At 47.8% G+C, this 19,839-nt stretch overlaps 1 protein-coding gene across 1 annotated transcript; it reads left to right on the top strand.

Annotated features, from left to right (window-relative positions):
• Positions 1 to 12,853: 12,853 nt before the first annotated feature.
• LOC148086613 (intestinal mucin-like protein) lies at positions 12,854 to 15,680 on the top strand. The gene is made up of 9 exons (XM_087783009.1): positions 12,854 to 12,959; positions 13,040 to 13,109; positions 13,221 to 13,342; positions 13,427 to 13,458; positions 13,741 to 13,909; positions 14,280 to 14,378; positions 14,469 to 14,509; positions 15,342 to 15,463; positions 15,575 to 15,680. The coding sequence occupies exons 3-9, from the start codon at positions 13,264 to 13,266 to the stop codon at positions 15,678 to 15,680; spliced, it is 648 nt and encodes a 215-aa protein (XP_087639135.1). The 5' UTR covers positions 12,854 to 12,959; positions 13,040 to 13,109; positions 13,221 to 13,263.
• Positions 15,681 to 19,839: the final 4,159 nt, after the last annotated feature.

Here is a 19,839-nt window from a genome sequence, read left to right as displayed (position 1 = left end):
AGAGTTCCAGTTGAGACAACAGCAGGACCCACCACAGCGGTTGTTATTTCAACACCATCTATTGTCACAGGGACTACCGAAGTACCAGGGACATCTCAACAAGTAGCCACAACTACCCCTTCAGTAACAGAAACGCCAGCCCCTACAACTGCTACTGCTGCTACAACTCAGCCTCCAGTTGTATCCACAGGTCCAGTTTCCACAGCTACCACACCTGTTGTCATCACAACAACTAGAGTTCCAGTTGAGACAACTGCAGGTCCCACCACAGCTGTTGTTACTTCAACACCATCTATTGTCACAGGGACTACCAAAGTACCAGGGACAACTCCACAAGTGGCCACAACTACCCCTTCAGTAACAGAAACCCCAGCCCCTACAACTGCTACTGCTGCAACAACTCAGCCTCCAGTTGTATCCACTGGTCCAGTTTCCACAGCTACCACAGCTGTTGTCATCACAACAACTAGAGTTCCTGTTGAGACAACTGCAGGTCCCACCACAGCGGTTGTTACTTCAACACCATCTATTGTCACAGGGACTACCAAAGTACCAGGGACAACTCCACAAGTGGCCACAACTACCCCTTCAGTAACAGAAACCCCAGCCCCTACAACTGCTACTGCTGCAACAACTCAGCCTCCAGTTGTATCCACTGGTCCAGTTTCCACAGCTACCACAGCTGTTGTCATCACAACAACTAGAGTTCCAGTTGAGACAACTGCAGGGCCCACCACAGCTGTTGTTACTTCAACACCATCTTTTGTCACAGGGACTACCAAAGTACCAGGGACAACTCCACAAGTGGCCACAACTACCCCTTCAGTAACAGAAACCCCAGCCCCTACAACTGCTACTGCTGCAACAACTCAGCCTCCAGTTGTATCCACTGGTCCAGTTTCCACAGCTACCACACCTGTTGTCATCACAACAACTAGAGTTCCAGTTGAGACAACAGCAGGACCCACCACAGCGGTTGTTACTTCAACACCATCTATTGTCACAGGGACTACCAAAGTACCGGGGACAACTCCACAAGTGGCCATAACTACCCCTTCAGTAACAGAAACCCCAGCCCCTACAACTGCTACTGCTGCAACTACTCAGCCTCCAGTTGTAACCACAGGTCCAGTTTCCAAGGCTACCACACCTGTTGTCATCATAACAACTAGAGTTCCAGTTGAGACAACAGCAGGACCCACCACAGCGGTTGTTATTTCAACACCATCTATTGTCACAGGGACTACCGAAGTACCAGGGACATCTCCACAAGTAGCCACAACTACCCCTTCAGTAACAGAAACGCCAGCCCCTACAACTGCTACTGCTGCTACAACTCAGCCTCCAGTTGTATCCACAGGTCCAGTTTCCACAGCTACCACACCTGTTGTCATCACAACAACTAGAGTTCCAGTTGAGACAACTGCAGGTCCCACCACAGCTGTTGTTACTTCAACACCATCTATTGTCACAGGGACTACCAAAGTACCAGGGACAACTCCACAAGTGGCCACAACTACCCCTTCAGTAACAGAAACCCCAGCCCCTACAACTGCTACTGCTGCAACAACTCAGCCTCCAGTTGTATCCACTGGTCCAGTTTCCACAGCTACCACAGCTGTTGTCATCACAACAACTAGAGTTCCAGTTGAGACAACAGCAGGACCCACCACAGCGGTTGTTACTTCAACACCATCTATTGTCACAGGGACTACCAAAGTACCAGGGACAACTCCACAAGTGGCCACAACTACCCCTTCAGTAACAGAAACCCCAGCCCCTACAACTGCTACTGCTGCAACAACTCAGCCTCCAGTTGTATCCACTGGTCCAGTTTCCACAGCTACCACACCTGTTGTCATCACAACAACTAGAGTTCCAGTTGAGACAACAGCAGGACCCACCACAGCGGTTGTTACTTCAACACCATCTATTGTCACAGGGACTACCAAAGTACCGGGGACAACTCCACAAGTGGCCATAACTACCCCTTCAGTAACAGAAACCCCAGCCCCTACAACTGCTACTGCTGCAACTACTCAGCCTCCAGTTGTAACCACAGGTCCAGTTTCCAAGGCTACCACACCTGTTGTCATCATAACAACTAGAGTTCCAGTTGAGACAACAGCAGGACCCACCACAGCGGTTGTTATTTCGACACCATCTATTGTCACAGGGACTACCGAAGTACCAGGGACATCTCCACAAGTAGCCACAACTACCCCTTCAGTAACAGAAACGCCAGCCCCTACAACTGCTACTGCTGCTACAACTCAGCCTCCAGTTATATCCACAGGTCCAGTTTCCACAGCTACCACACCTGTTGTCATCACAACAACTAGAGTTCCAGTTGAGACAACTGCAGGTCCCACCACAGCTGTTGTTACTTCAACACCATCTATTGTCACAGGGACTACCAAAGTACCAGGGACAACTCCACAAGTGGCCACAACTACCCCTTCAGTAACAGAAACCCCAGCCCCTACAACTGCTACTGCTGCAACAACTCAGCCTCCAGTTGTATCCACTGGTCCAGTTTCCACAGCTACCACAGCTGTTGTCATCACAACAACTAGAGTTCCTGTTGAGACAACTGCAGGACCCACCACAGCGGTTGTTATTTCAACACCATCTATTGTCACAGGGACTACCGAAGTACCAGGGACATCTCCACAAGTAGCCACAACTACCCCTTCAGTAACAGAAACGCCAGCCCCTACAACTGCTACTGCTGCTACAACTCAGCCTCCAGTTGTATCCACAGGTCCAGTTTCCACAGCTACCACACCTGTTGTCATCACAACAACTAGAGTTCCAGTTGAGACAACTGCAGGTCCCACCACAGCTGTTGTTACTTCAACACCATCTATTGTCACAGGGACTACCAAAGTACCAGGGACAACTCCACAAGTGGCCACAACTACCCCTTCAGTAACAGAAACCCCAGCCCCTACAACTGCTACTGCTGCAACAACTCAGCCTCCAGTTGTATCCACTGGTCCAGTTTCCACAGCTACCACAGCTGTTGTCATCACAACAACTAGAGTTCCAGTTGAGACAACTGCAGGACCCACCACAGCAGTTGTTACTTCAACACCATCTATTGTCACAGGGACTACCAAAGTACCAGGGACAACTCCACAAGTGGCCACAACTACCCCTTCAGTAACAGAAACCCCAGCCCCTACAACTGCTACTGCTGCAACAACTCAGCCTCCAGTTGTATCCACTGGTCCAGTTTCCACAGCTACCACAGCTGTTGTCATCACAACAACTAGAGTTCCAGTTGAGACAACAGCAGGACCCACCACAGCGGTTGTTACTTCAACACCATCTATTGTCACAGGGACTACCAAAGTACCAGGGACAACTCCACAAGTGGCCACAACTACCCCTTCAGTAACAGAAACCCCAGCCCCTACAACTGCTACTGCTGCAACAACTCAGCCTCCAGTTGTATCCACTGGTCCAGTTTCCACAGCTACCACACCTGTTGTCATCACAACAACTAGAGTTCCAGTTGAGACAACAGCAGGACCCACCACAGCGGTTGTTACTTCAACACCATCTATTGTCACAGGGACTACCAAAGTACCGGGGACAACTCCACAAGTGGCCATAACTACCCCTTCAGTAACAGAAACCCCAGCCCCTACAACTGCTACTGCTGCAACTACTCAGCCTCCAGTTGTAACCACAGGTCCAGTTTCCAAGGCTACCACACCTGTTGTCATCATAACAACTAGAGTTCCAGTTGAGACAACAGCAGGACCCACCACAGCGGTTGTTATTTCAACACCATCTATTGTCACAGGGACTACCGAAGTACCAGGGACATCTCCACAAGTAGCCACAACTACCCCTTCAGTAACAGAAACGCCAGCCCCTACAACTGCTACTGCTGCTACAACTCAGCCTCCAGTTGTATCCACAGGTCCAGTTTCCACAGCTACCACACCTGTTGTCATCACAACAACTAGAGTTCCAGTTGAGACAACTGCAGGTCCCACCACAGCTGTTGTTACTTCAACACCATCTATTGTCACAGGGACTACCAAAGTACCAGGGACAACTCCACAAGTGGCCACAACTACCCCTTCAGTAACAGAAACCCCAGCCCCTACAACTGCTACTGCTGCAACAACTCAGCCTCCAGTTGTATCCACTGGTCCAGTTTCCACAGCTACCACAGCTGTTGTCATCACAACAACTAGAGTTCCTGTTGAGACAACTGCAGGACCCACCACAGCGGTTGTTATTTCAACACCATCTATTGTCACAGGGACTACCGAAGTACCAGGGACATCTCCACAAGTAGCCACAACTACCCCTTCAGTAACAGAAACGCCAGCCCCTACAACTGCTACTGCTGCTACAACTCAGCCTCCAGTTGTATCCACAGGTCCAGTTTCCACAGCTACCACACCTGTTGTCATCACAACAACTAGAGTTCCAGTTGAGACAACTGCAGGTCCCACTACAGCTGTTGTTACTTCAACACCATCTATTGTCACAGGGACTACCAAAGTACCAGGGACAACTCCACAAGTGGCCACAACTACCCCTTCAGTAACAGAAACCCCAGCCCCTACAACTGCTACTGCTGCAACAACTCAGCCTCCAGTTGTATCCACTGGTCCAGTTTCCACAGCTACCACAGCTGTTGTCATCACAACAACTAGAGTTCCAGTTGAGACAACTGCAGGACCCACCACAGCGGTTGTTACTTCAACACCATCTATTGTCACAGGGACTACCAAAGTACCAGGGACAACTCCACAAGTGGCCACAACTACCCCTTCAGTAACAGAAACCCCAGCCCCTACAACTGCTACTGCTGCAACAACTCAGCCTCCAGTTGTATCCACTGGTCCAGTTTCCACAGCTACCACACCTGTTGTCATCACAACAACTAGAGTTCCTGTTGAGACAACTGCAGGTCCCACCACAGCGGTTGTTACTTCAACACCATCTATTGTCACAGGGACTACCAAAGTACCAGGGACAACTCCACAAGTGGCCACAACTACCCCTTCAGTAACAGAAACCCCAGCCCCTACAACTGCTACTGCTGCAACAACTCAGCCTCCAGTTGTGTCCACTGGTCCAGTTTCCACAGCTACCACAACTGTTGTCATCACAACAACTAGAGTTCCAGTTGAGACAACAGCAGGACCCACCACAGCGGTTGTTACTTCAACACCATCTATTGTCACAGGGACTACCAAAGTACCGGGGACAACTCCACAAGTGGCCACAACTACCCCTTCAGTAACAGAAACCCCAGCCCCTACAACTGCTACTGCTGCAACAACTCAGCCTCCAGTTGTATCCACTGGTCCAGTTTCCACAGCTACCACACCTGTTGTCATCACAACAACTAGAGTTCCAGTTGAGACAACAGCAGGACCCACCACAGCGGTTGTTACTTCAACACCATCTATTGTCACAGGGACTACCAAAGTACCAGGGACAACTCCACAAGTGGCCACAACTACCCCTTCAGTAACAGAAACCCCAGCCCCTACAACTGCTACTGCTGCAACAACTAAGCCTCCAGTTGTATCCACTGGTCCAGTTTCCACAGCTACCACAGCTGTTGTCATCACAACAACTAGAGTTCCTGTTGAGACAACTGCAGGTCCCACCACAGCGGTTGTTACTTCAACACCATCTATTGTCACAGGGACTACCAAAGTACCAGGGACAACTCCACAAGTGGCCACAACTACCCCTTCAGTAACAGAAACCCCAGCCCCTACAACTGCTACTGCTGCAACAACTCAGCCTCCAGTTGTGTCCACTGGTCCAGTTTCCACAGCTACCACAACTGTTGTCATCACAACAACTAGAGTTCCAGTTGAGACAACAGCAGGACCCACCACAGCGGTTGTTACTTCAACACCATCTATTGTCACAGGGACTACCAAAGTACCGGGGACAACTCCACAAGTGGCCACAACTACCCCTTCAGTAACAGAAACCCCAGCCCCTACAACTGCTACTGCTGCAACAACTCAGCCTCCAGTTGTATCCACTGGTCCAGTTTCCACAGCTACCACACCTGTTGTCATCACAACAACTAGAGTTCCAGTTGAGACAACAGCAGGACCCACCACAGCGGTTGTTACTTCAACACCATCTATTGTCACAGGGACTACCAAAGTACCAGGGACAACTCCACAAGTGGCCACAACTACCCCTTCAGTAACAGAAACCCCAGCCCCTACAACTGCTACTGCTGCAACAACTAAGCCTCCAGTTGTATCCACTGGTCCAGTTTCCACAGCTACCACAGCTGTTGTCATCACAACAACTAGAGTTCCTGTTGAGACAACTGCAGGTCCCACCACAGCGGTTGTTACTTCAACACCATCTATTGTCACAGGGACTACCAAAGTACCAGGGACAACTCCACAAGTGGCCACAACAACCCCTTCAGTAACAGAAACCCCAGCCCCTACAACTGCTACTGCTGCAACAACTCAGCCGCCAGTTGTATCCACTGGTCCAGTTTCCACAGCTACCACACCTGTTGTCATCACAACAACTAGAGTTCCAGTTGAGACAACTGCAGGTCCCACCACAGCGGTTGTTACTTCAACACCATCTATTGTCACAGTGACTACCAAAGTACCGGGGACAACTCCACAAGTGGCCACAACTACCCCTTCAGTAACAGAAACCCCAGCCCCTACAACTGCTACTGCTGCAACAACTCAGCCTCCAGTTGTATCCACTGGTCCAGTTTCCACAGCTACCACACCTGTTGTCATCACAACAACTAGAGTTCCAGTTGAGACAACTGCAGGTCCCACCACAGCTGTTGTTACTTCAACACCATCTATTGTCACAGGGACTACCAAAGTACCAGGGACAACTCCACAAGTGGCCACAACTACCCCTTCAGTAACAGAAACACCAGCCCCTACAACTGCTACTGCTGCAACAACTCAGCCTCCAGTTGTATCCACTGGTCCAGTTTCCACAGCTACCACACCTGTTGTCATCACAACAACTAGAGTTCCAGTTGAGACAACTGCAGGTCCCACCACAGCTGTTGTTACTTCAACACCATCTATTGTCACAGGGACTACCAAAGTACCGGGGACAACTCCACAAGTGGCCACAACTACCCCTTCAGTAACAGAAACGCCAGCCCCTACAACTGCTACTGCTGCAACAACTCAGCCTCCAGTTGTATCCACTGGTCCAGTTTCCACAGCTACCACACCTGTTGTCATCACAACAACTAGAGTTCCAGTTGAGACAACAGCAGGACCCACCACAGCGGTTGTTACTTCAACACCATCTATTGTCACAGGGACTACCAAAGTACCGGGGACAACTCCACAAGTGGCCACAACTACCCCTTCAGTAACAGAAACCCCAGCCCCTACAACTGCTACTGCTGCAACAACTCAGCCTCCAGTTGTATCCACTGGTCCAGTTTCCACAGTTACCACACCTGTTGTCATCACAACAACTAGAGTTCCAGTTGAGACAACTGCAGGTCCCACCACAGCGGTTGTTACTTCAACACCATCTATTGTCACAGGGACTACCAAAGTACCAGGGACAACTCCACAAGTGGCCACAACTACCCCTTCAGTAACAGAAACCCCAGCCCCTACAACTGCTACTGCTGCAACAACTCAGCCTCCAGTTGTATCCACTGGTCCAGTTTCCACAGCTACCACACCTGTTGTCATCACAACAACTAGAGTTCCAGTTGAGACAACTGCAGGTCCCACCACAGCTGTTGTTACTTCAACACCATCTATTGTCACAGGGACTACCAAAGTACCGGGGACAACTCCACAAGTGGCCACAACTACCCCTTCAGTAACAGAAACGCCAGCCCCTACAACTGCTACTGCTGCAACAACTCAGCCTCCAGTTGTAACCACAGGTCCAGTTTCCAAGGCTACCACAGCTGTTGTCATCACAACAACTAGAGTTCCAGTTGAGACAACAGCAGGACCCACCACAGCGGTTGTTACTTCAACACCATCTATTGTCACAGGGACTACCCAAGTACCAGGGACAACTCAACAAGTGGCCACAACTACCCCTTCAGTAACAGAAACCCCAGCCCCTACAACTGCTACTGCTGCAACAACTCAGCCTCCAGTTGTAACCACAGGTCCAGTTTCCAAGGCTACCACAGCTGTTGTCATCACAACAACTAGAGTTCCTGTTGAGACAACTGCAGGTCCCACCACAGCGGGTGTTACTTCAACACCATCTATTGTCACAGGGACTACCAAAGTACCAGGGACAACTCCACAAGTGGCCACAACTACCCCTTCAGTAACAGAAACCCCAGCCCCTACAACTGCTACTGCTGCAACAACTCAGCCTCCAGTTGTATCCACTGGTCCAGTTTCCACAGCTACCACAGCTGTTGTCATCACAACAACTAGAGTTCCAGTTGAGACAACAGCAGGACCCACCACAGCGGTTGTTACTTCAACACCATCTATTGTCACAGGGACTACCAAAGTACCGGGGACAACTCAACAAGTGGCCACAACTACCCCTTCAGTAACAGAAACCCCAGCCCCTACAACTGCTACTGCTGCAACAACTCAGCCTCCAGTTGTATCCACTGGTCCAGTTTCCACAGCTACCACACCTGTTGTCATCACAACAACTAGAGTTCCAGTTGAGACAACAGCAGGACCCACCACAGCGGTTGTTACTTCAACACCATCTATTGTCACAGGGACTACCCAAGTACCAGGGACAACTCCACAAGTGGCCACAACTACCCCTTCAGTAACAGAAACCCCAGCCCCTACAACTGCTACTGCTGCAACAACTCAGCCTCCAGTTGTATCCACTGGTCCAGTTTCCACAGCTACCACACCTGTTGTCATCACAACAACTAGAGTTCCAGTTGAGACAACTGTAGGTCCCACCACAGCTGTTGTTACTTCAACACCATCTATTGTCACAGGGACTACCAAAGAACCAGGGACAACTCCACAAGTGGCCACAACTACCCCTTCAGTAACAGAAACCCTAGCCCCTACAACTGCTACTGCTGCAACAACTCAGCCTCCAGTTGTATCCACTGGTCCAGTTTCCACAGCTACCACACCTGTTGTCATCACAACAACTAGAGTTCCAGTTGAGACAACTGCAGGTCCCACCACAGCTGTTGTTACTTCAACACCATCTATTGTCACAGGGACTACCAAAGTACCAGGGACAACTCCACAAGTGGCCACAACTACCCCTTCAGTAACAGAAACGCCAGCCCCTACAACTGCTACTGCTGCAACAACTCAGCCTCCAGTTGTAACCACAGGTCCAGTTTCCAAGGCTACCACAGCTGTTGTCATCACAACAACTAGAGTTCCAGTTGAGACAACAGCAGGACCCACCACAGCGGTTGTTACTTCAACACCATCTATTGTCACAGGGACTACCAAAGTACCAGGGACAACTCCACAAGTGGCCACAACTACCCCTTCAGTAACAGAAACCCCAGCCCCTACAACTGCTACGGCTGCAACAACTCAGCCTCCAGTTGTATCCACTGGTCCAGTTTCCACAGCTACCACACCTGTTGTCATCACAACAACTAGAGTTCCAGTTGAGACAACAGCAGGACCCACCACAGCGGTTGTTATTTCAACACCATCTATTGTCACAGGGACTACCGAAGTACCAGGGACAACTCCACAAGTAGCCACAACTACCCCTTCAGTAACAGAAACCCCAGCCCCTACAACTGCTACTGCTGCAACAACTCAGCCTCCAGTTGTAACCACAGGTCCAGTTTCCAAGGCTACCACAGCTGTTGTCATCACAACAACTAGAGTTCCAGTTGAGACAACTGCAGGTCCCACCACAGCTGTTGTTACTTCAACACCATCTATTGTCACAGGGACTACCAAAGTACCAGGGACAACTCCACAAGTGGCCACAACTACCCCTTCAGTAACAGAAACCCCAGCCCCTACAACTGCTACTGCTGCAACAACTCAGCCTCCAGTTGTATCCACTGGTCCAGTTTCCACAGCTACCACACCTGTTGTCATCACAACAACAAAAGTTCCAGTTGAGACAACAGCAGGACCCACCACAGCGGTTGTAACTTCAACACCATCTATTGTCACAGGGACTACCAAAGTACCAGGGACCACTCCACAAGTGGCCACAACTACCCCTTCAGTAACAGAAACCCCAGCCCCTACAACTGCTACTGCTGGTACAACTCAGCCTCCAGTTGTATCCACAGGTCCAGTTTCCACAGCTACCACACCAGTTGTCATCATAACAACTAGAATACCAGTTGAGACAACAGCAGGACCCACCACAGCGGTTGTAACTTCAACACCATCTATTGTCACAGGGACTACCAAAGTACCAGGGACCACTCCACAAGTGGCCACAACTACCCCTTCAGTAACAGAAACCCCAGCCCCTACAACTGCTACTGCTGCAACAACTCAGCCTCCAGTTGTATCCACTGGGCCAGTTTCCACAGCTACCACACTTGTTGTCATCACAACAACTAGAGTTCCAGTTGAGACAACAGCAGGACCCACCACAGCGGTTGTTACTTCAACACCATCTATTGTCACAGGGACTACCAAAGTACCAGGGACAACTCCACAAGTGGCCACAACTACCCCTTCAGTAACAGAAACCCCAGCCCCTACAACTGTTACTGCTGCAACAACTCAGCCTCCAGTTGTATCCACTGGTCCAGTTTCCACAGCTACGACACCTGTTATCATCACAACAACTAGAGTTCCAGTTGAGACAACTGCAGGGCCCACCACAGCTGTTGTAACGTCAACACCGTCTATTGTCACAGGACCTACCAAAGTACCAGAGACAACTCCACAGATAAGGAAAACAACCCCTTCAGTAACAGCAACAACTATGATTTCCCCCATTACAAAGACACCCTCAACCAGCACAACTCAGTTTACTTCTATTTTCACAGCTACTACCTCAGTCCCTCCATTTACCACGCCACCAATATGCACCTGCATTGTGAATGATACCTCTTATAATCCTGGTAAGTCATTGATTTAAATGTGTATGTTTCTTTGTCTTTTGTCTCATCTTCAGTATGCAAGAGTTAATAAAATAACATTGTATATTCATCTTTACAGGTGAAACTGTTTACAATGTCACAGATGGCTTGGGCTGGTGTTATATTGCATACTGCAATGCATCATGTAAAATTGACACACAATCCAGTCAATGTGTTACTCCTAGTCCAACCGCTCCAGCTTTCACAACTGTATTCATGAGTACTATCACCACCCCACAATTTACAACTACTCTTGATTGTACACATTTGGATCCACCGCGCAAGGTTTGTCAAGTTTTTTCACTTTCCAATTAAGCTTTTAACAGTATATAGTCGATAGTATTCGCAAGGTTTTTACGAATCCTACTCACTGAGGAATTTTTCTTTTTTATTCTTTCCCAAATAGAATGGTGAGTCATGGAAGACTGGTAATTGCACAACAGCTACATGCATTGAAGGAAATGTTGAAGAGGTCGCTAGTATTTGTACCACACCGAAGCCAATTGTGTGTGCCAATGGACGTGAGCCTGTCTCAGTCACTGAAGATGGCTGCTGCTATGAAAATCAATGCCAATGTACGTACCTTCATGCATTTTTTTATTCATACCTTGATAAAAATCCTTTTCAGCAGATTATTATTAATTTATATTATCAACATACTGATATATATTACTGATATACTGATATATATTATTGATATTGAATTATATATATTGATACTGAAATATTATTATTTACACTTATTCTTTTCTTTTAGGTATCTGTAGTACCTGGACGAAAAACCACTACAAGACATTTGATGGATTTAAATATGATTTTAAGGGCCAGTGCTCTTACTACCTGGTCAAAGAAATTGTAAATAATTATGAACTTAGTCTTATTATAAACAACGCAGACTGTCAAGCTGGAGACCAAAGCTTCTGTCCCCAGTCCCTAAAGATAACATATGGAGTGCATTCAGTATATTTAACTCACAGTAATAATTCACTTTTGGAAATAACTAATGAGGTAAGTTTTCATTAAACATTTAATGGTTTTAGACAGTTTTAATTAAAATTAATGTCATCTTTGTCTTCATTTAGGTTTATTTAAATCAGAAAAGAATCTACCCTGCCTACAGTAATTCTGGATTGCGCATTACAAGCTCTGATATGGTCGTTAAAGTGGAGATACCTGATATCAAGACCGAAGTTCTCTACTCACCGACTGTCATCCTTGCCTCACTTAATTATCAGATATTTAGTGGTAAAACTGAAGGACTTTGTGGTGAGTTGCTCTGACAGGCAAGGGTAAAGCAAACCAAGTGAAAATGCCTAACTGTATAAAACCATCTTTCAGGAACATGTGACAACTCACAGGCCAATGACTGCCGCTCTCCCAACGGTCAGGTGGGAGATTGTCCTACCACCTCAGGAGAGTGGACTGTACCAGGAGAACCTTGTGTCCCTACAACAACACCAGTTTATCCAACAACACCACCAGCATTTACAACTCCACCGACTCTTACAACCCCAACAACTCTTACAACACCTTCACCACCCTCAACACCATCGTTAAAAACCACACCCATTGCCACCACGACACCCACTGTTTGCAGTCCTGCCATTTGTGACCTTTTGACTAGCAGGTGAGAACTTTTTATTAGTAAGTTAAGGATTTCTTTAGTCCTAAAAAAAATTAAATGTTTTCTTTTGCCTTGCTTACTGACTGTCTTGTTTTCCTTGCAGTGTGTTTGAGCCTTGCCGTTCAATTGTACCACCTGATCCTTATCAAACATCCTGTGTAACAGACAATTGTGATAACAGCGGTAACACATGTGAAAGCCTGGATGCATATGCAACTGAGTGCGCTAGGGAAGGTGTCTGTATAAATTGGAGGAATTACACCAATGGGCAATGCGGTAATTTAAAAACTTGTCATTTTAGGGTATATAACTTTTATTGTTAAATCATTTTTCTCAAAACATTTTCTTTCCCGCAGAGCACACATGTCCTACAAATAAAGTGTACAAGGCCTGTGGTCCAAATGTTGAGCCCACATGCAATGACAGGTAAAGTATACCTTTGATAATCTTAATTCTTAATGATCCTGAAGGTATAGAAGTTTGCCTCCTGATCTATTTGATGTTTGACGTTTCACATCACACCTTCTCTGGGAACAGGTACAATAAAAAGTATGAGGCAGACAACTCCGTCTCCACCAACATGACAAAAGAGGGCTGCTACTGTGCTGAGGGCACAACCTTGTTCAACACTGTCTATGACACATGTGTTGAATATTGTGGTAAGAACTAAGTCCCTCTTTTTGACTGAGATCCTTTTGTAAGCACAGATGCATAAACACTGGTAAACCTTGTCTCAATTCCAGATTGTGTCGGCCCTGATGGACGCCCAATGAAAGTAAGAAACTCTTCAATCCATGTTAGATCCTCATCAACACCTTTAACCAAGCTCACAGTTATATTGTCGAACTACAGATGTAGGATGACAAACAAATTAAATCGGCTTCAAAGGTTTGGAGGCATAGATAATTGATTATTTTGTAATGGTGATGGTGGTAGATGTTTTATAATTTGCAACATTGCAAGATTGGACAGAAATTAGATTTTTCAGAACCAATTTAGTAAAGCCAAACTTAATTTAGAAGAAGTTTTACTGTTATTAATATTTCAATTACAACAGCCTGGTGATACCTGGACAGCCAATTGCCAAGTCTGTGAGTGTGACAGCGACGTCATGGGCATCCATTGTGAGCCAGTGAAGTGTGAAGAAGAAGAAGTTCTGGATTGTTCTGAGCTAGGCCAAGAGCTTATCAACAAGACAGAAGGCTGCTGCACTAAACAGTCCTGTGGTTGGTTATTATGTTTGATTATTTTGATGTAATTTGTTTTTTCTTCTCAATTTTAACATTGATTTATTGGCACAGTAGTTCAATACATTCAATACTTTGCTGTCTTAAGCAGTTTTTAATCCAAAACCTAGCCTGTGTTCTAAATACATTTCACATTTTTTCTTAATATTTTTACATAGAAGAGGAGCTTTTTTGAACATTAAAACCCATTTGTTGATAAAATGGAATTATTTCATTTCAATTTACCAGCACCTTTATTTAAAGACAAATCATGGAACATCAATCGAGCGTTTAGACTTTTATAACCTTTGAACATCTATAATCTGATAATGATGATACGTAGTAACATTGTTATTTCTTTACCATTCAGAATGCAATGTAAACCTTTGTCCTGAGGAAATCACCTGTGAATTGGGATTCACTCTCAACATAACCAACAATGGAACCTGCTGTCAGACGTACAGCTGTGGTAAGATCTTCAAATTCATTCTCTTTTCATTGATTACATAATTCAATCAAATTCAATTGGTCTAATTATGTCACCTGAATGTCTTTGCAGTGCCAAAGGGTGTATGCGTCTACGACATGACTGAATACGAGGTAACAAACCTTTTGGGATTATTTCAAAGTGAATGGAATATGAGTGAATATATATATATATATATAAAAAAACTTTTACAAATGTTTAATGGTTCACAGCAGAAGTAAAAAGTCCTCAAACTAGCATTAAAACTATTTGAATGAGTGAATGGTGAAAAGAAATGCACCTGATTTCAAGCAGTTACAACATATTGATCTGTATTCACATGTTGATAAATCAATAGTTTGCTTCACGTTATGGTGCTCATTTATTCTACTCACCATTCATGTTTAAAAATTAACAGTTATAATGTATATATATATATATATATATACAGTTTTAATTAAAATTAACGTCATCTTTGTCTTCATTTAGGTTTATTTAAATCAGAAAAGAATCTACCCTGCAGTAATTCTGGATTGCGCATTACAAGCTCTGATATGGTCGTAAAAGTGGAGATACCTGATATCAAGACCGAAGTTCTCGACTCATCGACTGTCATCCTTGCCTCACTAAATTATCAGATATTTAGTGATAATATATATACTTATATAGTTATAAATTTATTTTAGTTGAATAAATAATTGTCTTGAATATCACAATTACAAGAAAATAATAATTTGTTCCTTGTCCAATTTTCTTTGTTTCATTAAAATTTATGTAAAAAATCTGGAATATATTTAGAAAGTGACAGACGGGAAATAAAAGTTAATCTTACACAAACTGATAGTGAGAACTCACCTTTATAATGAAATTAACTTTGTTCTAAAGCTGCTATTTTCTTTCCAAGCCTGGTGAGGAAATACCAGAAACTGAAGCTACAACAGGGCCTCCAACAGTGCAACCCCTCAGAACAACACCGTCACAAACTGTACAACCATCAAGAACAACAGGAAGAACAACATCTGGTCCATTAGAATCAGTAAAGCCGTCAGAAACAACATTGGGAAGAACTACCAAAATATTACCACCAAGTACAAAACCAGTATTCACACGTCCAGGAAAACCTTCCAAAACAACAGCAGCCACGACAGCACCTCGACCTCAACCATCTAAACCTCCTGTAACAACACCAAAAACAACAGGACCCCCATCTGCCACAACAGCAGCTACTACAGCACCAACACAGAAGCCAGGACAACCTTCAGGGACAACACCAAGTTCAACAGCACCACCACCAGGACCCACTAAACCATTAGGATCAACACCAAGAATGACACCCCCCCCAGCAGGGCCAAGTCAACCCTCAGGTACAACACCAAAAACATCAGCACCTCCACCAGGACCTGGTCAACCCATTGGTACAGCAGCATGGACAACAGGACCTCCTCCAGGACCTGGGCAGCCATCTAAAACAGAAGGGACAACTGCACCACCTAAAGGATCTACACAGCCATCTGGAACAACCCCAAAGACAACAGCACCACCACCAAGACCTGGGCAACCAACTGGAACAGCAGGAGGAACAACAGCTCCACCTCCTGGCCCAAGCCAACCTTCTGGCATGACAGCTGCCACGACAGCTCCACCGCCTGGACCTTCTCAGTCTTCTGTAACAACACCAAAAACAACAGGACCCCCATCTGCAACAACAGCAGCTATAACAGCACCCACAGAGAGGCCAGGACAACCTTCTTGGACAAGATCAACAGCACCACCACCAGGACCCACTAAACCAATAGGAGCAACACCAAGAACGACACCGCCCCCACCAGGGCCAAGTCAACCCTCAGGTACAACACCAAAAACATCGGCACCTCCACCAGGACCTGGTCAACCTGCTGGTACAGCAGCACAGACAACCGGACCTCCACCAGGACCTGAGCAGCCATCTAAAACAGAAGGGACAACAGCACCACCTAAAGGACCTGCACAGCCATCTGGAACAACTCCAAAGACAACAGAACCCCCACTAGGACCTGGGCAACCAACTGGAACAGCAGCAGGAACAACAGCTCCACCTCCTGGCCCAAGCCAACCTTCTGGCATGACTGCTGCCACAACAGCACCACCGCCTGGACCTTCTCAGCCTTCTGTAACAACACCAAAAACAACAGTACCCCCATTTGCAACAACAGCAGCTTTAACAGCATCCACACAGAGGCCAGGACAACCATCATGGACAAGATCAACAGCACCACCACCAGGACCCACTAAACCAATAGGAGCAACACCAAGAACGACACCGCCCCCACCAGGGCCAAGTCAACCCTCAGGTACAACACCAAAAACATCGGCACCTCCACCAGGACCTGGTCAACCTACTGGTACAGCAGCACGGACAACAGGACCTCCACCAGGACCTGAGCAGCCATCTAAAACAGAAGGGACAACAGCACCACCTAAAGGACCTGCACAGCCATCTGGAACAACCCCAAAGACAACAGCACCACCACCAGGACCTGGGCAACCAACTGGAACAGCAGCAGGAACAACAGCTCCACCTCCTGGCCCAAGCCAACCTTCTGGCATGACAGCTGCTACAACAGCAGCACCGCCTGGACCTTCTCAGCCTTCTGTAACAACACCAAAAACAACAGGACCCCCATCTGCAACAACAGCAGCTATAACAGCACCCACACAGAGGCCAGGACAACCATCATGGACAAGATCAACAGCACCACCACCAGGAACCACTAAACCAATAGGAGCAACACCAAGAACGACACTGCCCCCACCAGGGCCAAGTCAACCCTCAGGTACAACACCAAAAACATCGGCACCTCCACCAGGACCTGGTCAACCTACTGGTACAGCAGCACGGACAACAGGACCTCCACCAGGACCCGAGCAGCCATCTAAAACAGAAGGGACAACAGCACCACCTAAAGGACCTGCACAGCCATCTGGAACAACCCCAAAGACAACAGCACCACCACCAGGACCTGGGCAACCAACTGGAACAGCAGCAGGAACAACAGCTCCACCTCCTGGCCCAAGCCAACCTTCTGGCATGACAGCTGCTACAACAGCACCACCGCCTGGACCTTCTCAGCCTTCTGTAACAACACCAAAAACAACAGGACCCCCATCTGCAACAACAGCAGCTATAACAGCACCCACACAGAGGCCAGGACAACCTTCATGGACAAGATCAACAGCACCACCACCAGGACCCACTAAACCAATAGGAGCAACACCAAGAACGACACTGCCCCCACCAGGGCCAAGTCAACCCTCAGGTACAACACCAAAAATATCGGCACCTCCACCAGGACCTGGTCAACCTACTGGTACAGCAGCACGGACAACAGGACCTCCACCAGGACCCGAGCAGCCATCTAAAACAGAAGGGACAACAGCACCACCTAAAGGACCTGCACAGCCATCTGGAACAACCCCAAAGACAACAGCACCACCACCAGGACCTGGGCAACCAACTGGAACAGCAGCAGGAACAACAGCTCCACCTCCTGGCCCAAGCCAACCTTCTGGCATGACCGCTGCCACAACAGCACCACCGCCTGGACCTTCTCAGCCTTCTGTAACAACACCAAAAACAACAGGACCCCCATCTGCAACAACAGCAGCTATCACAGCATCCACACAGAGGCCAGGACAACCCTCATGGACAAGATCAACAGCACCACCACCAGGACCCACTAAACCAATAGGAGCAACACCAAGAACGACACTGCCCCCACCAGGGCCAAGTCAACCCTCAGGTACAACACCAAAAACATCGGCACCTCCACCAGGACCTGGTCAACCTACTGGTACAGCAGCACGGACAACAGGACCTCCACCAGGACCCGAGCAGCCATCTAAAACAGAAGGGACAACAGCACCACCTAAAGGACCTGCACAGCCATCTGGAACAACCCCAAAGACAACAGCACCACCACCAGGACCTGGGCAACCAACTGGAACAGCAGCAGGAACAACAGCTCCACCTCCTGGCCCAAGCCAACCTTCTGGCATGACCGCTGCCACAACAGCACCACCGCCTGCACCTTCTCAGCCTTCTGTAACAACACCAAAAACAACAGGACCCCCATCTGCAACAACAGCAGCTATAACAGCACCCACACAGAGGCCAGGACAACCCTCATGGACAAGATCAACAGCACCACCACCAGGACCCACTAAACCAATAGGAGCAACACCAAGAACGACACCACCCCCACCAGGGCCAAGTCAACCCTCAGGTACAACACCAAAAACATCGGCACCTCCACCAGGATCTGGTCAACCTACTGGTACAGCAGCACGGACAACAGGACCTCCTCCAGGACCTGAGCAGCCATCTAAAACAGAAGGGACAACAGCACCACCTAAAGGACCTGCACAGCCATCTGGAACAACCCCAAAGACAACAGCACCCCCACCAGGACCTGGGCAACCAACTGGAACAGCAGCAGGAACAACAGTTCCACCATCTGGCCCAAGCCAACCATCTGGAATGACAGCTGCCACAACAGCACCACCGCCTGGACCTTCTCAGCCTTCTGTAACAACACCAAAAACAACAGGACCCCCATCTGCAACAACAGCAGCTATAACAGCACCCACACAGAGGCCAGGACAACCCTCATGGACAAGATCAACAGCACCACCACCAGGACCCACTAAACCAATAGGAGCAACACCAAGAACGACACTGCCCCCACCAGGGCCAAGTCAACCCTCAGGTACAACACCAAAAACATCGGCACCTCCACCAGGACCTGGTCAACCTACTGGTACAGCAGCACGGACAACAGGACCTCCTCCAGGACCTGAGCAGCCATCTAAAACAGAAGGGACAACAGCACCACCTAAAGGACCTGCACAGCCATCTGGAACAACCCCAAAGACAACAGCACCCCCACCAGGACCTGGGCAACCAACTGGAACAGCAGCAGGAACAACAGCTCCACCATCTGGCCCAAGCCAACCTTCTGGAATGACAGCTGCCACAACAGCACCACCGCCTGGACCTTCTCAGCCTTCTGTTACAACACCAAAAACAACAGGACCCCCATCTGCAACAACAGCAGCTATAACAGCACCCACAAAGAGGCCAGGACAACCTTCATGGACAAGATCAACAGCATCACCACCAGGACCCATTAAACCCATAGGAACAACACCAAGAACGACACCGCCACCACCTAGACCAACTCAACCGTCAGGAACAACTGCTCCTCTACCTGGCCCAAGTCAGGCTTCTGGCACAACAGCACCACCAGCTGGAACTTCTCAGCCTTATGTAACAACACCAAAAACAACTGGACCACTGTTACCAAAAACAACAGCAATTACTCTTCAACCATTTACATCAACAGCCACACCATCAGAAACTGAACGACCTATCACAACTCCAGCACCACCAACAGTTTCACCTGGCCCACCATCACCAACAACAGCA

The sequence above is a fragment of the Callionymus lyra genome, chromosome 2 (genome assembly GCF_982586985.1).
Source record: "Callionymus lyra chromosome 2, fCalLyr1.hap1.1, whole genome shotgun sequence".
In the NCBI taxonomy this organism is placed as follows: Eukaryota; Metazoa; Chordata; class Actinopteri; order Syngnathiformes; family Callionymidae; genus Callionymus; species Callionymus lyra.
The sequence above is the reverse complement of the archived record's forward strand: the minus strand, read 5'-3'. Positions and strand labels throughout refer to the sequence as shown.

Bases quoted from the DNA above. Each gene is read 5' to 3' on its own strand.
- LOC148086613 (XM_087783009.1), top strand. From the start codon at position 13,264: ATGACAAAAGAGGGCTGCTACTGTGCTGAGGGCACAACCTTGTTCAAC. The intron at 13,459-13,740 runs GTAAGAAACTCT...CAATTACAACAG, and splicing joins CTGATGGACGCCCAATGAAA to CCTGGTGATACCTGGACAGC. The intron at 14,510-15,341 runs GTAACAAACCTT...GCAACCCCTCAG, and splicing joins ACGACATGACTGAATACGAG to AACAACACCGTCACAAACTG.